We start from the raw sequence: 18,138 nt of genomic DNA, 5'->3' as shown, positions 1-18,138 counted from the left end.
TGTCCATCCAAAAATATTCCAAAACCTTTGACTTGTTGGATCATCTGGCATCCAGTTTCAACAACAGTTTAGTCAGGTTTATGGACTCTCGGGTCTATATCTTTCTGCCTCTCCAGCTTTCACCTCATTTGCACTGCAGGATTGAAATGGAGGGCATTCTGGTGATTCTCATCGCACTAAATTGGCTCAGGAGAATGTGGTACTTGAACTCCTTACAGACTGTGGGCCCATCTGGACCTTCTGGCCCAAGGACTGATCATGTAAGAGCCATTCCTAGTGTTAAAACAAGGTTGTCCTGAGGCTTAGAGCCTCTCTTCTCCCTAAGCATGTTTTCTCCTTCCGCTACAGCCAGGATATTTTTTCCCTCTGTGTCCTGCTAGAAAACATCCCAAGGAAATTTTTCTCCCCTGCTTTGACATGGTATGCAATGTGAGAGCCTATCTCTTTTGCTACAGCTTCTTAAAAAATCACGTTCCTTCTGTGCTTTCCAGGGGATTTCTGTTTCTCACTCTACCGTTGCTTGGTGGAATGTACAAGTCATCATTAAAGCCTATGGCCTAAAGTTATAGGATTTCTCCCTTTCCTTTTAAGGTGCATTCTAGCAGATCTGATAGTGCTTCAAGGGCTTTTCAGTATTGGGCATCTGTTCCTCAGATTTGCAAGGCAAGTCTTTTGACCACGTTTTAAAAATTATGTAAACCCAACATTTCATATGCCTGATATGTTCCTGCTGTACCATGTACTTGTATGAAAAAGTATTCTTTTTGTGTTAAATACCTGGTGTTCCTGTCAGTCCCTCTGCTTTTTTATAAAAAAAAACTGACCGCCCTATGCATGAGAGCACAGACAAATGTTTTGCCTTTCATTTCTATTTTAAACTGAATTGGTTGTTTTCACATGGTGAGGGTGTTAATATACTTTAAGACAGTCAGGCCTCCTCTGATGCCTGCTTCGGGTGTAAGATTCTGCAAGCTGCTCTGTTTGTTAAGCATATCTTGATCCATTTGTTACGTGAGCCTGCCGATGTTGTTTTCTGTGCAGCCTGCCCTCAGTTGGATCGCTTTTAGATACTCCATAGTTAAAAACTAAAGATTCTGTGTCCTCTACTGTCTAAAAAAACAGGGTTTTTGACTTACTAGTAAACTCCATTTCCTGGAGTAATGTACAGGACACACGTCATCTGTACTTTATGATCCCCCAATTGCTTGCTTCAAACCAGTGGCTAGCTAGAAGTGAGCAGAGTTACATAGGAGAAAGAATTTACAGGTCATAGTTTTGGAGGGTACCTGGTTAAGATCCACACTTGCGGAAGGCTATGAAGTTTCAACGATGAGCCTTGCTATATAAACTGTATATTGACTTTCTTTTTATCAGGAAGTAATCCCATTCTGGTAAGGCTATTTATTATTTACAGGTGGTGGTTCACTGTGGTGTTTTTGGAGTGTCCAGAATATGCAAGGTTGCAGTGGCAGTGCGTCCATAAGGGCTCACGGGCACCGCCCCCTCTCTCCAGCCACCACTTCTATAACCTATAGATAGATTTATGCATTGCATGAATCTATCCATGGGCGCTGCTGCCACCCCCCAGTGGCAGCATTTTATGGCATAGTGGCAGCGTTTGGCACTGTGGCAGCGTTTGGGCACAGTGGCAGCATTTGATGGCACAGTGGCAGCAATTGATGGCACAGTGGCAGCAATTGATGGCACAGTGGCAGCAATTGATGGCACAGTGGCAGCAATTGATGGCACAGTGGCAGCAATTGATGGCACAGTGGCAGCAATTGATGGGCACAGTGGCAGCAATTGATGGGCACAGTGGCAGCGTTGGGCACAGAGGCAGCAATTGATGGGCACAGTGGCGGCGTTTGGGCACAATGAAGCTGTAATTATTTTTTTTATTTTTTTTTCAGAATTTTTCAGTTTTGTTGTTTGCGCCCCCCCAAAAAAAATTTGCACACCAGCCGCCACTGCAAGATTGTCATTTGATCGCCAAATTTCTTCACTGATTTTTCTTCACTATTAGAAGGATTTAATTTACACAAATTGGGACTAACTTTATTAAGCGTGGCACTGGTTTTATGTTATATAGGGGATGTCCCTGCAGCTATTTTTTTCCCAGTGTCCAATCAACTGAAAGTAGATGCAGATAACCTACTGTTATAGACTAAAAATCCTGTGCCCTATACTGTACTCCAAGAAATTAATTTTATTCTTTGTCAAAAATCCTGTTATTTCTAATATGACAAGATTTCTTTAATAATTTTAGTTGCCATGGATAAATGAGCCTTGAAAATAAGTTAGTATGGAGATTGTTTTTATACCTATTCCTATTCTGCTAATTAGAATTTTCATTTTTGGCCCGTAGCTCTAGTTAAAATTGTCATATTCTATTTATTTAAAAAAAAACAATATATTGTTTCTCTGACAGCCTCGCCCTCTTTTCGCTCAGAGAAAACAGTCAAAACATCAAGCAATCGCAGTTCAAGTAAGTAATTGTCTTCTAATGTTAATCTGTAGTCATGCATGTATTATGTCCCCTCTATTTCTTATTTTTAGTATCATATTTTACAATCCTGTAACAATGATATTTAAAGTGTCAGGTTTCATATTATTGGGGAATTTGCCATTAACACAGGGCTGCATGTTTTCCATTTGTTGATACATTGTACATTCACAGGCATATGCCCTTACAGATTTACCAGTTTGTATTAAAATGAACACACCCTAAGGGCTCAAGCACACTGCATCTTAAAGATAATGTTCCTACAGGCTTTTGATCGCTCTCTATCTCTCTCTCTCTCTCATTTTTTTCTGCCTGGAAACTCCCCTCCATGTTAGCCAATGTGTCTATGCACACTATGGCTTTTGCTCTTACAGGCAGAAAAAATCCCCACCAAACTTGCGTTTTTGAGAGGAGATTTTTTGAGCAGAAAAGACGCCCAAGTGCGAAAAAGCGAAAAAAGCGCTTATGCTCGAAGCTCATTAAACACTCAAAGGGCACAAAAAAGTACAAGCTTCTTCAAGCTTTTAGGCAGAGAAATTAAAGCTCAAATGCCTGTAAAAACAGCTTCTTTTTTTTTTTTTTTTTTTTTTTTTTTTTTTCTTTTTTTTTTAGCTGCCGTGTGAGTCCTAAAACATGTTTAAAGTGTTATTAAAGCCACAACAGTAAAATCAGTCTGTATATGCAGTAAACAATGCTGGTTTTACTCACGGTGGAATCTAATGGGTTAATCCTCTGCATTGTGTAAAAGGGCTGTTTGATCCTGTCCTGTCTGATCTTCTCCTTTTACTGTCCCCAATCCATCTGCTGATATTACAGAGCCCTAGGAGGCACTCTGCACATGCTCAGTTTGGTGTGTATTGCTAGAGAGGTTTTTTTTGGGGGGGGGCGTGCATGTGATCAGCACAGGGCCAATAAGAACCGTCCAGACAAAGTCAGGGGTCATGCAGCCTTATAGGACAGCCAGAGGAGAATGAAAATTCCTCCTCCTACAAGCTTTACCCAGTTCTCACCTGGACACTGATAGAAGTCACAAGACTGCTATATACTGCTGATGAGAAAAGGTATTTAGCAGTTTATATTTAATAAAATAATTGCATTTTCATCTTCTGTGTACTGTGGGGAGACTAGATATAGTGAATGCAGGGTCCTGGGTTTAGTAACACTTTAAGGTAACAATAATGTTGAAGTAAAATACCTTTTTATTTCCTGCAGGTAACTGTTAACCATCTTACTACCGCCGTATCTACTTCTTTGATGTTTTTTTTTGTTTGTTTTTTTTTTTTATAAAAGTAACTCCAGAACTAGCCCTGGGGCTGCAGGTGTCTGAACTGACCCATTCTCGTTTGGCTCTTTTCAGACTTTATCTACAGAGCTATTTCAAGCAGCTATGTACCATGTAGTGATCATTTTATGTAAGTCGTGTAGTTTTTAAATCTATGGGCCCTCCTCTTACAATGGAGGAAGGGGAGAGAGCATGAACTAATGAATGTCATTGTTCACATGTAGTGAGCAGTTTTTTAATACTTTCACTTCCCCCAACTCACCTATACATCTGATCTCCCGTGTGCCTGCAGTGATTTTTTTTTATATTAACCTTTTCTCCCTCCCTTATCCTGGACATCTGCTCATTATTAATAGAAATGTGTTGCGCTATCAAGTTAAAAGTGCTAGTGCATCAAAAATCAATCAAATAATGAAAACAGATACAGTGCTTAAATAAATATGCTTTACATCATGATGTGCAAATAAGCTAATTCATAAGCATCCAAAAAAGTCCATTCAAAAGGAAAAAGTGCACAGTGCAAAACAGTCAATCAATGAATACCCAGTACAAACAGTCCATCATTAAATGTAGTAACGCCCAAATCCAGTAATCCTGTGTGAATATACACCACTTCACACCCAGGTGCGCACCCCACTAACAAGCCGCTTACCAACAGGTAAGACCTCAGTGGTGGAGGTCTGGCTGCAATTTTATGGTAGAAATCTCCACTGGAATGAATGGATGGATGGCACAATCTAGGACTCCGGAACGGAGTATTTGAAATAACCAGAGTAGTCCACAGATGAAGCTCAACAAAGGATAAAGGCAAAGGAGGAACTCCATAGTGTAAACATAAAACTACTCACATAAGGCAAGTAGAACATTGCATGTAAAACAGATATGCATGATCAGCACCCCGGCAGGTGTGATTAGGTCACTGCTGTAGCTTCACGCAATGTGTTTAGTCAAATAGGACATCATCCAGGGATATGGCAGTGATGATAATCCACAGTGTGTATGTATGTATGTATGTATATATATATATATATATATATATATATATATAATGTGTGTGTGTACAGCCCTCACGTCGCCTCCAGAAGCCATTCCCCATCCAGCAGCTTCCATATAGAAAAATACAGTGGCCGTACTGCCGGAGCTCAGACACTAGATGTCAACACATTCCAACGGGAATCGGTGACCATTTTGCTGAGGTCTGGATTTGTACAGTAAAAAGAAAAGCCACCTATAGTTCTGATTAACTGACAATAGAATGCAATAGTGGTCAAAAGAGGTTAGAACCTCATTACAAAGTGATCACAAAGGAGAAAAAAAAGATCAAAAACTAAAAAATGAAAAAACTAAAAATAACAATGGAGTTTGATGGGAAGCGCCATCTAGAGGCGAACTACAGATTCTCTTCAAATAACAACTGTTACTGGTACATAATGAACAAAAATGGATTACAAAATTAAAATATAATGAAAATAAAATGTGCAATTACAAACCTAAAATACAGGTTAAAATGTATATAGTATAAAAAACAGCAACAATTAGGAGAAAGTACCAAGGAAAAAATGTACTGTCCTTAATAAAGCAGTTAATGTTAAGTTTGACATTAAGCCGTCGATGGGAATAAGAACTAAGTTAAAATATCCAATGAGTTTCTCACTTGGAGATCTGATGGACATTGTTACTACCCCTTCGGTGTGGTACAAAGCTCTCTATACTGACCAATTTAGGCAAGATGGATCCCTACGGTGTTTGATGGAAAAATGTTTAGAAAGCCCTTTTTTTATGTTAGCCAGATGTCCACTAATCCTCACTTGTAGTGCTCTTTGTTCTGCCCACATATTGTAAGTTGCAGGAACACTGCAAAAGGTAAACCACGTTCTTAGTGATACATGTAATGAAGTTGTTAATGTTATAGCTGCGGTTAATTACAGTAGATTGGAAATATGCCTTGGTTCTGCATGTTTTGCATACAGGACACCTGCGACACAAAAAAAACATTTTATGTCCCCAAAATAAGACAGACGTAGAGGTTTATCAAATACATTCGGTGCAACGAGGTGTCTTCGGGTAGAGGCCTTCTTGAATTTGAGTTTAGGATCCTTAGGTGAAACTGGGCCCAGGATAGGGTAATTTTTAAGGATTGCCCAATGTTTTTCCTGAAGTCTATGAAAAATGATGAAAAATGATGTTGATTAGAGTAAGTGGTACAGAAGGACCATTCAAAAGTTGAGGAGGAATCTGTATCCCTAATTCTAGGGACTACTGGATCATTCCTATCCGAAAAGGCCACCTGTGAGATATTATTATCCAGATCATTACCAGAATAGCCTTTATCTTAAAAAAAAATTGTTTAATGACAATAAATTCTTCCAACTGGGAGCAATTCTGTCAGAGCCTTAAAAATTGCCCCTTGGGGATCCCTTCTAGCCAAGAGGGATGGTGACAGCTTTGTCCCTCCTGACAAGGGGGGTACTATTGTATTATTCGATAAATCAAAATGCCAACGTGAAATGTCTAACTTAAAGTGGTTGTTAAGCCACTCTAACCTGTATACACCATCAGCACTGCCTCCTATTGTAGTATGCCCCTCTGTATGTGATTTATAAAAAAAATAAATGCTGAAAATACCTAATTTCACAGCCAAGATTGCGATCACATGACTGGCCAGCTTTCTCCTTTTCTCCTCTGAGAGATGCAGCGGGTGGGGCTGAGATACCTTTGCTGATGTCAGTCTGGAGGGGAGGAGGAGGGGAGTAGGAGAGGAGGAGAGAGCTGGCTGGTCATGTGATCACAGTTTTAGCTCTTAAATGAAGTATTTACAGCATTTATATTTATAAATCATTCACAGAGGGGGACACTGCAATAGGAGGCAGTGCTGATAGTGATACAGGTTAGTGTTATGAGAGCAGCAGGAGGGGGGGGAGGGGCGGCTCACACACACACAGGGGAGGGGGGAGGAGGGCACAGGAGCAGATAGGAGAGCAGATAACAGAGGCACGTAAACTGACCACAGTGACGCGAGCTCAGCAGCCATGATACACCGTGGTCAGTTTACAGAGGGGTGGGGAGAAACTGGCAGGATCAGCCAGGTTTTTTAAGTGTTACAAGGGGCCAAATGACACAGGACAAGCACTGTCGTATAACATGTTTTAACCACTTACCCACTGGGCACTTAAACCCTAAAGAGACCAATTTTCAGCTTTCGGTGCTCTCACATTTTGAATGACAATTACTCAGTCGTACAACACTGTACCCATATGAAAGTTTTGTCCTTTTTTTCACACAAATAGAGCTTTCTTTTGGTGGTTTTTAATCACCGTTGGGTTTTTTATTTTTTGCGCTATAAAAGAAAAAGACTGAAAATTCTGTAAAAAAAAAAAAAAAATGAATTTTTCTTTGTTTCTGTTATAAAATTTAGCAAATTAGTAAATTTTCTTCATAAATTTTGGCCAAAATTTATACTGCTACATATCTTTGGTAAAAATAAGTACAAATTGGTGTATATTATTTGGTCTTTGTGAAAGTTATAGAGTCCACAAGCTATGGTACCAATATCTGAAAATTGATCACACCTGAAGTACTGGCAGCCTATCTCATTTCTTGAGACCCTAACATGCCAGAAAAGTACAAATACCCCCCAAATGACCCCTTTTTTGGAAAGAAGACATTCCAAGGTATTTAGAAAGATGCATGGTGAGTTTTTTGAAGTTGTCATTTTTCCCCACAATCAAGATTTTTTTTTTATTTTTTTTTCACAAAATTGTCATATTACCAAGTTTCACACACCCCAAAACACATTCTGCTATTACTCCCGAATATGGCTATACCACGTATGAGACTTTTAACCAGCATGGATACATTAGAGGCCCAACATGCAGGAGCACCTTCAGGCGTTCTGGAGCACCCAGGCCAAACGTCGCTACTTAAAAATCCCCATAGGCGACGCTATAAAATGTTTTACTGGTTACATGTTTTGAGTTACAGAGGAGGTCTAGGGCCAAGATCATTGCTCTCGCTCTAACATTCGCAGCGATACCTCACATGTGTGGTTTGAACACCGTTTTCATATGTGGGCGGGACTTGCATATGCGTTCGCTTCTGCATGCGAGCACACAGGGACAGGGGCGCTTTAAAAAAAAATTTTTTTTATTGTTTATTTTACTTTATTTTAGTTTGACACTTTTTTTTCCAAAAAATACATTTTTTTGATCACTTTTATTCCTATTACAAGGAATGTAAACATTCCTTGTAATAGGAATATGGCATGACAGGTCCTCTTTACAGTGAGATATGGGGTCAATAAGACCCCACATCTCATCTCTAGGCTGGGAAGCCTGAAATAAAAAAAAAAAAAGGATCCTGGCTTCGATCGTAGAGGTGAGTCGGTAGAAGCACCGGAGGGCGGCGGGAGGGAGGGACGTCCCCTCTCGCCTCCCATAAGAACGATCAGGCAGCGTAACAGCCGCTATGATCATTCCTATGGTGTAGGGAATCGCCGTCTGAAAAAGCTGATATTTGAATGATGCCTGTAGCTGCAGGCATCATTCAGATATCCCCGCACAAAGTCAAGGACGTCATATGACGGCGGGCGGAAAGTGGTTAAAATGCTTTTTTTTTTAACACAAAGTTGTCCATAGATTCTCCTACTCCTGAGTACAGCGATATCACATGTGTGAGACTTCCACAGCCTGGCCACATACAGAGGCCGAGTACAGCCGAGTATGGCTGAGCATGGCCGAGTATGGCGGGGTATTGCAGAGTATGGCTGAGCATGGAGGGATGGATGTGACTGCAATTGTCACAGAGCAGCGGTATGGGCACTACAGATCCAGCCCACAGCGCTGCTGCCATTCGATCTCTCCCCCTCTACTCTCACACTGTACCGATCGGTACACAGAGGGGAGGGAGGAACTGGCGTCATGACATGACGGCAGTTTGTTTACAAGTGATTGCTCCATCATTTGACGGAGCGGTCACGTGGTAAACAGCCGCGATCCATGATGCACCGCGTCCAGAGCACGGATGTGTTTGGGTGCGTGCCCCAGGGGATTCTGGGAGGACTTCACTGTACGCCCTCCCAGAGTTATGCAACCGCCCTGTAGCCGTCATTCGTCTATGGGTCGGTTGACAAGTGGTTAAAGGAGCAGGATCTTTTTTTTTTTTTTTTTTTTTTTTTTTGGGTTAACAAACGCTTTAATTGTCTGAGACTACTTACCAGATTTTAAATAAAGATCCTACGGTATGTTTTAAAAAAATGTGCAAACTTTGGTAAAGAAAGGGCTTGATGATGGCATTTTGAACTGGAAGGAGAAATCATATTTGGTCCCTGTTACGCCTAGAGTCCCAGTTCTATTTTACTTACCATTCATAAATCACTGACACATCCTACCGGTCGTCCAATAGTGAGCAGTATAGAATCTGTGACACATTTTCTGGATAGAGCTGACACAATTCCGGTCATAGAAGGTTTATTTTGGACACCTTGGATTTCTGCATGTATCACTGCTTTTGGTATGGGGGTTACTTTTATTTGCAGAGGATGGGAGTTGAAATAGGGCCCAAGTTCACTCCCAGTGTGGCCAAATTATTTATGGCCCACTGGGAGGAGGAGACTATTTTTGGGACCCCCCGCCAAGAGGTTATCTTTTGGCGCCGATATATAGATGACGCTTTGATGGTGTGGGGTGGTATCATGTCAGACCTTCCTCAGTTTATGACCTTCCTTAACTCGAACTCCTGGGGTCATGTTTGGAACTATGAATTAAGCTATACGGAAATCAATTTCCTCGCATTATCCAGCGTGAGGTAAATGGTTTTGTACAAAGACGTTTTTTAAGAAGACAGATAGAAACGGTTATATTCCGTTACAAAGCTGTCACCATCCCTCTTGGCTAAAATTGCCAAGGGGCAATTTTTAAGGCTCAGACGCAATTGCTCCCAGTTGGAAGAATTGAATGCAAGGGCCAAGGTCATTAAACGTTCTGTAGATAAAGGCTATTCTGGAAATGATCTGAATAATGATATCTCACAGGTGGCCTCTTTGGATAGTAAAGATCTATTTGTCCCTAGAATTAGGGATACAAATTCCTCGACTTCCTTTTTTTTTTTTTTTATAACAATACAAAGAAAACATACAGAGCATTGAAAGACAGCCTGACAACCAGGCAGCACTTGACACACATAACATTTTAAGACCTCAGAACTAGGCCATTAGTATAACTCCAAGGCTAATACAGAAACAGTAGTATCAGTGATTCCACTGAACAGAGAGAACATATGTAAATCCTTACGTTTTGGTATTGACTGGCTCCTATATCACATTACAGAGCATATGTCAGCACTGAAGAACCCTAGAAATAGTACACAGATACCCAGCTCACATCCAGGGTAGTGCAATACACAATCCCATAATAGCAATACTTTTTCACATATGCAAGCACCGCAACTGCCATGATCATAATATACTGATTTATTCAGACGCTGTAGACACAACATTTGTCCATCCGCCCCAAACTTTATCAAACTTAATGGGTATGCCCCTGCTAGCATACGTGGCTTTATACAGGGGGAGAGCTTTATTAATGAGTACCTTTCAGGCCGGAACAGCAGGAAGATTAGGCTTTTTCAAGGAGAGAACCATCAGCGTCCTAGCACAAAAAAACAATAATGTCAGAAAGGTACACGTCACCTTTTTAGGGGCCAGGGCATCAAGGCAACAAGTCCAAGGAGACGCCCTTCAACAGCTGGCCTTACACATAGTGTAGTGACCTCCTCTATACATTTAACAACCTCCAACCAAAACCCTTGTATAGCCACACAGTCCCAAAAAATGTGGAGGAAATCTGCTCTGGGTGAAGTGCACTACCAACAACTGGGCGACTGGGTGGGAAATATCCTAGCCAATCTGGCCGAAGTGAGGTAGATCCAATGTAAGAATTTGTATTGAATAAGATTATGTCTAGCCAAATTCCTCGACTTTTGAATGATCCTTCTGTACCACTTACTCTAATAAACATCATTTTAAAAATACATTTTGAGAAAACATTGGGCAATCCTTACAATTGACCCTATCCTAGGTCCAGTTTTACCTAAGGATCTTAAAATCATATTCAAGAAGGCCCCTACCTTAAGACACCTCATTGCATTGTATGTAATTTTTGAGGACATAAAAGGTTTATCTCCATGTTGCAGGTGTCCTGTATGCAAAACACGTGGAACCAACACGGTTAGAACATGTACTTTCCAATCTACTGTAACTAACCACAGCTATAACATTAACAACTTCATTACATGTTTCATTAAGAACATGGTTTACCTTTTGCAGTGTTCCTGCAACTTGCAATATGTGGGCAGAACAAAGAGAGCACTACATGTGAGGATTAGTGAACATTTTGCTAACATAAGAAGGGGCTTTTTCGCCATTATAGCGTTTCTAAACATTTTGCCATCAAGCACTGTAGGGATCCATCTTGCCTTAAATTGGTCGATATCGAGAGCTTTGTACCACACTGGAGGGGTCCGTGAGATCTCCAAGCAAGAAACTCATTGGATATTTGAACTTCACTCTTATTCCACTCGAGGGCTTAATGTCGAACTGGACATTGACTGCTTTATCAATAATAGAGATCGACCGATTATCGGTGCCGCCGATATTCACTTTTTTGGAAGTATCGTAAAACCCCTTGAAGAAACGTACCCGATATTGCTTCAAGGGGTTTTACCGGGTTGACATCACGCCGATACCGTTCCTTAGAGTTTTATTGTAATAACAACCGATGCAGCTCAGCAGCCGCTCGGCTGTTATTACAAGCAGCGGGAGGGGACATCCCCCCACCGCCTTCCACCGCTTGCCCGGGCTCTACGGCTGGCCGAAGACCTGAACAAAGTCAATGCTTCATTTAGGTCTCGGATCTAGTAACCCGGAAGCGATGACATGAGATCACTTCCCGGATTACTGGCATCTTAAAGGCGCCAGTTTTAAAAAATAGAAACTATTCAGAAATGCCAATCCTGAAGTTTAGACCCCAGATCCCTCCATAAAGAGTACCTGTCACTGCCTATTACTGTCACAAGTAGTGTTTATATTGTTTCCTTGTGACAGCAATAACAGTGATAACATTTTTTTTTAAAGGACAGTGTCAAAATAAAAATTTTAAATGTATAGAATATCGGCTATCAGTCTGAGAGGTGGCCGAAATATCTGTATCGTATCGGCACCAAAAAAACGATATCGGTCAATCCCTAATTAAAAACAGCTAATTTTTTCCATGGTACCTTCTCCTAATTATTGTTTTTTTTATACTATATACATTTTAACCTGTATTTTAGGATTGTAATTGTACATTTTATTTTCAATATATTTTAATTTTGCAATCCTTTTTTGTTAATTATAGGTGGCTTTTCTTTTTACTGTGCAAATCAAGACCTCGGCAAAATGGTCGCCGATTCCCATTGGAATGTGTTGGCCTCTAGTGTCTGAGCTCCAGCAGTATGGCCACCGTCTTTTTCTATATGGAAACTGCTGGATGGGAGGTGACATATGGGATATATACATATATATCCCTTTCATGACTAAGCCTATTTCTGACATTTGGTGTTTACAAGTTAAAATCCGTATTTTTTTGCTAGAAAACTACTTAGAGCCCCCAAACATTATATGTATTTTTTTTAGCAGAGAATCTAGAGAATAAAATGACGATTGTTGCAATATTTTATGTCACACAGTATTTGTGCAGCAGTGTTTTAAACGCAACTTTTTGGGAAAAGGGACACTTTCATGAATTTAAAAAAAAAACGAACCGGTAAAGTTAGCCCAGTTTTTTTGTATAATGTGAAAGATGATTTTACGCCGAGTAAATAGATACCAAACATGTCACGCTTTATAATTGCACACACTTTTGGAATAGTGACAAACTACGGTACCTAAAAATCTCCATAGGCGACACTTTAAATTTTTTTTTTATGATTACCAGGTTAGAGTTACAGAGGAGGGTCTAGTGCTAGAATTATTGTGCTCACTCTACGATTGCGGCATTACCTCACATGTGTGATTTGAACACTGTTTACATATGCGGGCGCAACTTCCATATACATTTTCTTTGCTGCACGAGCTCGCGGGGATGGGGGCGCTTTAAAAAAAAATTTATTTATTTTATTTATTTTTATATTATTAAATTGCCCCCTCCCGCTCCTCTAGGATAACTATTGAGTGGCTTTTAACCACATCGGTTGTTATACCTGGAAAGCCGATCACCCGCTCTAAAAAATGGTACCGGGATGATGCCTGCAGCTGTGGGCATCATCCCCGTATAACCCCGAAAGCCTAGGCCGCACATCTGCGTACGCTCGGCGGGAAGGGGTTAAATATATATATATATATATATATATATATATATTGAATGAAACACGTTGGGTAGAGCTACATCGGTGACGTAATCACACCCGCCAGGGTGCCGATCGTGCATTTCTGTTTTGCATGCAAATTTCTACTTGCCTTTATCCCTTGTTAAACTTCATCTGTGGACTACTCTGGTTATTTCGAAATACTACGTTCCTGAGTCCTGGATTGTGCCATTCATCCCAGTGGGAATTCCTTCCATAAAAGTGCAGCCAGACCTCTTTCTTTGAGGTCTTACCTGTTGGTAAGCAGCTTGTAAATTGGTGTATATTCACACAGAATTACTGGATTTTGGTGGCGCATACATTTAATGATGGATTCATTGATGGATGGTTTTGCACTGTGCCTTTTTTTTTTTTTATGGACTTTTTTGGATGCTTATGAATTCGCTTATTTGCACATCATGATGTTAAGCGTATTTATTTAAGCACTGTATAGTTTTTTATTATTGGATTTATTTTTGATGCACTAGCACTTTTATCTTGATAGTGCAACACGTTTTGTATTTATATTAACTATATGTGGGTGGGTATTAAGTGAGTGCAGCTATCACCATTTGATCATTTAGATGTCTTAGATGCTCTGACTATGCTGTAATCTAAATCAGTATGTAAACACCAAGTGTTACAACAAATGAATGTGCTTATACAATGTGACCAAAATGACAAGTGCTAGAATTAGATAAAAATGACAAGTGCTGTGTTTGTATCTTCAATAACTATTTCATCCTCAAACCATATTATTTTTAACTGTTATTTTATAAGTCCCTAAATATTACAAAAAAACATTCCAAAGTTCATTTGACTTAACTTCAATAAAGTGTCTTGTGCCAAAAAAAAAAAAAAAAATCTTTATGTCTGTACTCCTGATCCTCCTGTACTCCTGATCCAATTCACCACCAACACCGTATGTTCTAAACTGACTCACCAGATGAAATTATTGGTATCTTTCAAAAACCAGCACACTCACAAGAGACACAGGGAGCTTCTGTGAATCTTTGGGTTTATGCAACACCACAACTCAGCGATGTTATTCACATGGACCCGGCATTATTGTACACATTAAGAAAAGAAAGAAAAAAGAAACCTGCATCGCGCTAAACTGTACGTTTTATTATAAACAAAAACCTCCACTAAAAACTCCAGAAGCCACCGCCTACGTACGTTTCGTCTACCGACTTCTTCTAGGAGCACAGAAGGGGTTCCATATATAACAACTGTTGCCCAGTTCATTAAAGCAGAACTACACTGCATCAGAGCGCCAAAAATACTATTAAATTAATTTTCCATATTCAAAGCAAACTCGCTCATTCATTCATGCCCCCATGCTTTATTATGCTGAAAAATCACTTGAAAAACACCCTCTAGCATTTCCGACTGTGGCCATCTTGAGGAAGGATAGATAATTCCTATAGCATTTAGCTGAGGCATGCTGGCAGGAGGGTGTGCTTAGCTGAAAAAAAACCCTCCTGAAGCCTCCTGGGCTGTATGACATAATATGCCTAGACCTGAAAACCATTAAGAAACTGAAGAAATGTAAAAAAATAAAATAAAGGTTAAAAACAAGTAAATAATGATATACTTTCCTATCTATTTATTAATGCTGGCAGCATAAGGATTAAAAATAGTAAATGTTGCTTGAGAGATTGAAGTTCTACTTTAACTAGCACAGTCTTACGGGAGAGTGGCAAAAAGCCACTGTTAACCATAGATTTTCTGGATTCCCTTAGGGTCCAGGTACTCAATCTGTGGCCCTTGCACACAGTAGTCTGTGTTTTGGTGTTTACTAGGGCCATTGAATGAAAAATATTATTTAACCCATTTATGACCGCCTAACACATACTGTATATGTAGCATCCAGGAGGTGGGCTTTATTAATTGGTCCTGCATATTTGAGTTCCTGTGTTTGTGCTAGAAGCACGCTCCCAGCACTGACGAAGCTGTTGCTTAACAGCTCCAGGTCTCCTTTTAATCCTGGCATCAGGACCCAATTGTACCAAAAATTGTACCATGTACCAAATTGTAATGTAACTGTAATGTCTGCCCTCATGTTGTAAAGTGCTGCACAAACTTGGAGCTATATAAAACCTGTATAATAATAATAATCAGGAGCTGCTAATTACCCGCTTCAATAGAGGGCATTTTCACCCCCTTCCTTCCCAGACCAATTTTTAGTTTTCAACGCTGTCACACTTTAAATGGCAATTGCGCGGTCGTGCAACGTTGTACCCAAACAAAATTGATGTCCTTTTTTCCCCACAAATAGAGCTTTCTTTTGGTGGTATTTGATCACCTCTGCGGTTTTTATTTCTTGCGCTATAAACAAAAGAAGAGCAACCATTTTAAAAAAAACACAATATTTTTTACTTTTTGCTATAATAAATATCCCAGTTTTTGTTTTAAAAAACATTTTTTTTCCTCAGTTTCGGCCGATACATATTCTTCTACATATTTTTGGTAAAAAAAATCGCAATAAGCGTATATTGATTGGTTTGCGCAAAAGTTATAGGGTCTACAAAATACAGGATAGATTTATGGCATTTTTTTTAAAAAATTATTTCTTTTTTTTACTAGTAATAGCGGCGATTACTGTATAAATGTGACAGGCAGGGAAGGGGTTAACCACTAGGGGGAGACGAGGGGTTAAATGTTTCCTAGGGGAGTGATTATAACTGTAGGGGGAGGGGACGCACAAGGGGAGGAGACCGATCGTTGTTCCTCTGTACTGGGAACACAGATCGGTCTCCTCTCAACTGACAGGACGTGGATCTGTGTGTTTACACACACAGATCCACGGTCCTGCCTGGTTAACCGGCAATCGCGGGTGCCCGGCGGACATCGCGGCCGCCGGGCACACACTGGGTCCCGAGCAACGTGGCGGGCGCGCGCGCGCGCCCCCTAGACGGCCGGGAAGCCCAGGCCGTCATATGACATCCACCCAGGATGGGAGATCCCATCTGTGGACATCATTTTACAATACGCCGGTAATGAAGTGGTTAAGTGATCACTGCGATTAGCCAATCACAATGATCACTACCGCCTCAGTGTCGTTTCTCCTCCGTGGAGAGGAAAATATACATTGGCTCCACAGCGGGAAATCCACAGCTACTGGCAAGCACAGACACCATGGGCAAGGTTGATAGATATGCTCAGCCCTCTAAAACTCAAGGTGATCATTTACAATCACTTTAATTCTTGTAGTCTGAACGTCCAGGCTGCTATCTGGGCTTCTGTTTACACATTCATTATACCGAGGGAGTGATCTAGTCGCCTCCTGATGCCAGCTTTTGGCATAAGATGCTACAAGCTGCTCACTGAATCTGTTGAGCCATTCTTGTCCTGATTTGTTATGTGGGCCTATTGCCATTGTTTGCTGTGCACCTCTCAGATGGACTGCTTTTAGACATCCCAGTCATAATGATTTAAAAAAAGCTTATGTCTTGTAGAGTACAATCAGGAAAATAGGATTTTTGACTTGCCAATGAAATCTGTTTCCTGTAGTTCAGTACATGAAACGGGGTCTGCCCCTTTGTTCTTATGATATCCCTGTTGCTTGCTACAAGACTTTGGCAAGCTGGGAATGGGAGGTGCTATATAGGGGGATGACTCTTCAGCCTTTCTTTTTTGGCAGTGTCCAATTACCTAAAGGTAATGATGTCCTGTAAGGTACTCCAGGAAACAGGTTTTTACTCGTAAGTCGAAAATCCTATTTTCATAACAAAGTAGTACTGATTTAACACTGACATATCACATTAATTTTATTATATTGTTATAATTATAGTAGTTATAATTAAGCACATGTTAACCGCCCTGTAGCAGATATACTGCTACAGGATGGCCACTGTGCGCAGGATCACTTATATATACACGTGATCCTGCACTTCCAGATAGCGGTCACGAATGCACGCCACTGCCGGCTCGCAGCTTCTGTGAGTATACACAATGGGAGCCGATTAGCGGGTCCTGCAGACTCTTTGTCCGCCGCCACCCGTCAGTTATTCGGTACAGAGGTAGAACAGCAGTCTGCCATTGTAAACAAGGCAGATTGCCTTACTTTCAGTAGACAAGGCCTGTGTTCCCACAAAGCAGGGACAAGGATCCATGCCTTCCTAGTAAAAGCACCTCCCACACTGTACAAAAACACTGGCTAGGAACACAGTTAACCCTTTGATCGCCCCTGATGTTAACCCCTTCCCAGTCAGTGTCAGTACAGTGACAGTGCATATTTTTTAGCACTGATCACTGTATTAGTGTCACTGGTTCCCAAAAAAGTGTCAGTGTCAGATTTGTCTGCCGCAATATTGCAGTCCCACTACAGGTTGCTGATTCCCACCATTACTAGTAAAAAAAAAAAAAAAATAATTCCATCAATATATCCCATAGTTTGCAGACACTGTAACATCATTAACTTCAGTAACAATCAATATACGCTTATTGGGATTTTTTTTTTTACCAAAAATATTTGGCAGAAAACATATTGGCCTAAATTGATTAAGAAATTAGATTTTTATTGTATATGTTTAATAGCAGAAAGTAAAAAATATTGTTTTTTGTTTTTTTTGTTTTTTTTCAAAATTGTCGGTCTTTTTTTGCTTATATAAAAAAAATTAAAAATGCACAAGTGATCAAATACCACCAAAAGCAAGCTCTATTTGTGGGGGGGAAAAAAGGCTCCGGTATCTCACCAGAGGCTACTCCAACTCAATCATCCTTGACGCAGCCACTGCACCACCTACCAGTAAGTAGTGTCTGATCCCCCCCCCCGTCGTCCGCCGGACCATCCTACAGGTAAGCCACTAGGGGTACTGCATCAGTTGATCCAGGGGCCAGTCCGATCGCCCCTCGGGGGGTCAGGAAGGAATTTTTTCCTCTGCTGCATTATTGGCCCTCGCAGCTAGGGGTTTTTCGCCTTCCTCTGGATCAACGACAAGGGGGTAGGCAGCCGTACCTCCCAAGTACC

The 18,138-nt window shown here is 40.7% G+C and overlaps 1 protein-coding gene across 4 annotated transcripts in view; it reads left to right on the top strand.

The window, feature by feature from the left end:
• SH3GL1 (SH3 domain containing GRB2 like 1, endophilin A2) overlaps positions 1-18,138 on the top strand; it is a 275,973-nt gene that overhangs the window by 244,086 nt on the left and 13,749 nt on the right. For 2 of the 4 annotated variants that reach the window (XM_073594953.1, XM_073594944.1), the window contains exon 8: positions 2,429-2,485. The exons of the other annotated variants lie outside the window; for them this stretch is intronic. In XM_073594953.1, the coding sequence (XP_073451054.1) occupies positions 2,429-2,485 (57 nt within the window). The remainder of the gene's footprint in view (positions 1-2,428; positions 2,486-18,138) is intronic. 4 annotated transcript variants of the gene reach the window in all.

The sequence above is a fragment of the Aquarana catesbeiana genome, linkage group LG01, assembly GCF_042186555.1.
Source record: "Aquarana catesbeiana isolate 2022-GZ linkage group LG01, ASM4218655v1, whole genome shotgun sequence".
NCBI classification, from domain to species: domain Eukaryota; kingdom Metazoa; phylum Chordata; class Amphibia; order Anura; family Ranidae; genus Aquarana; species Aquarana catesbeiana.
This window is presented reverse-complemented; position numbering and strand designations above follow the sequence as displayed.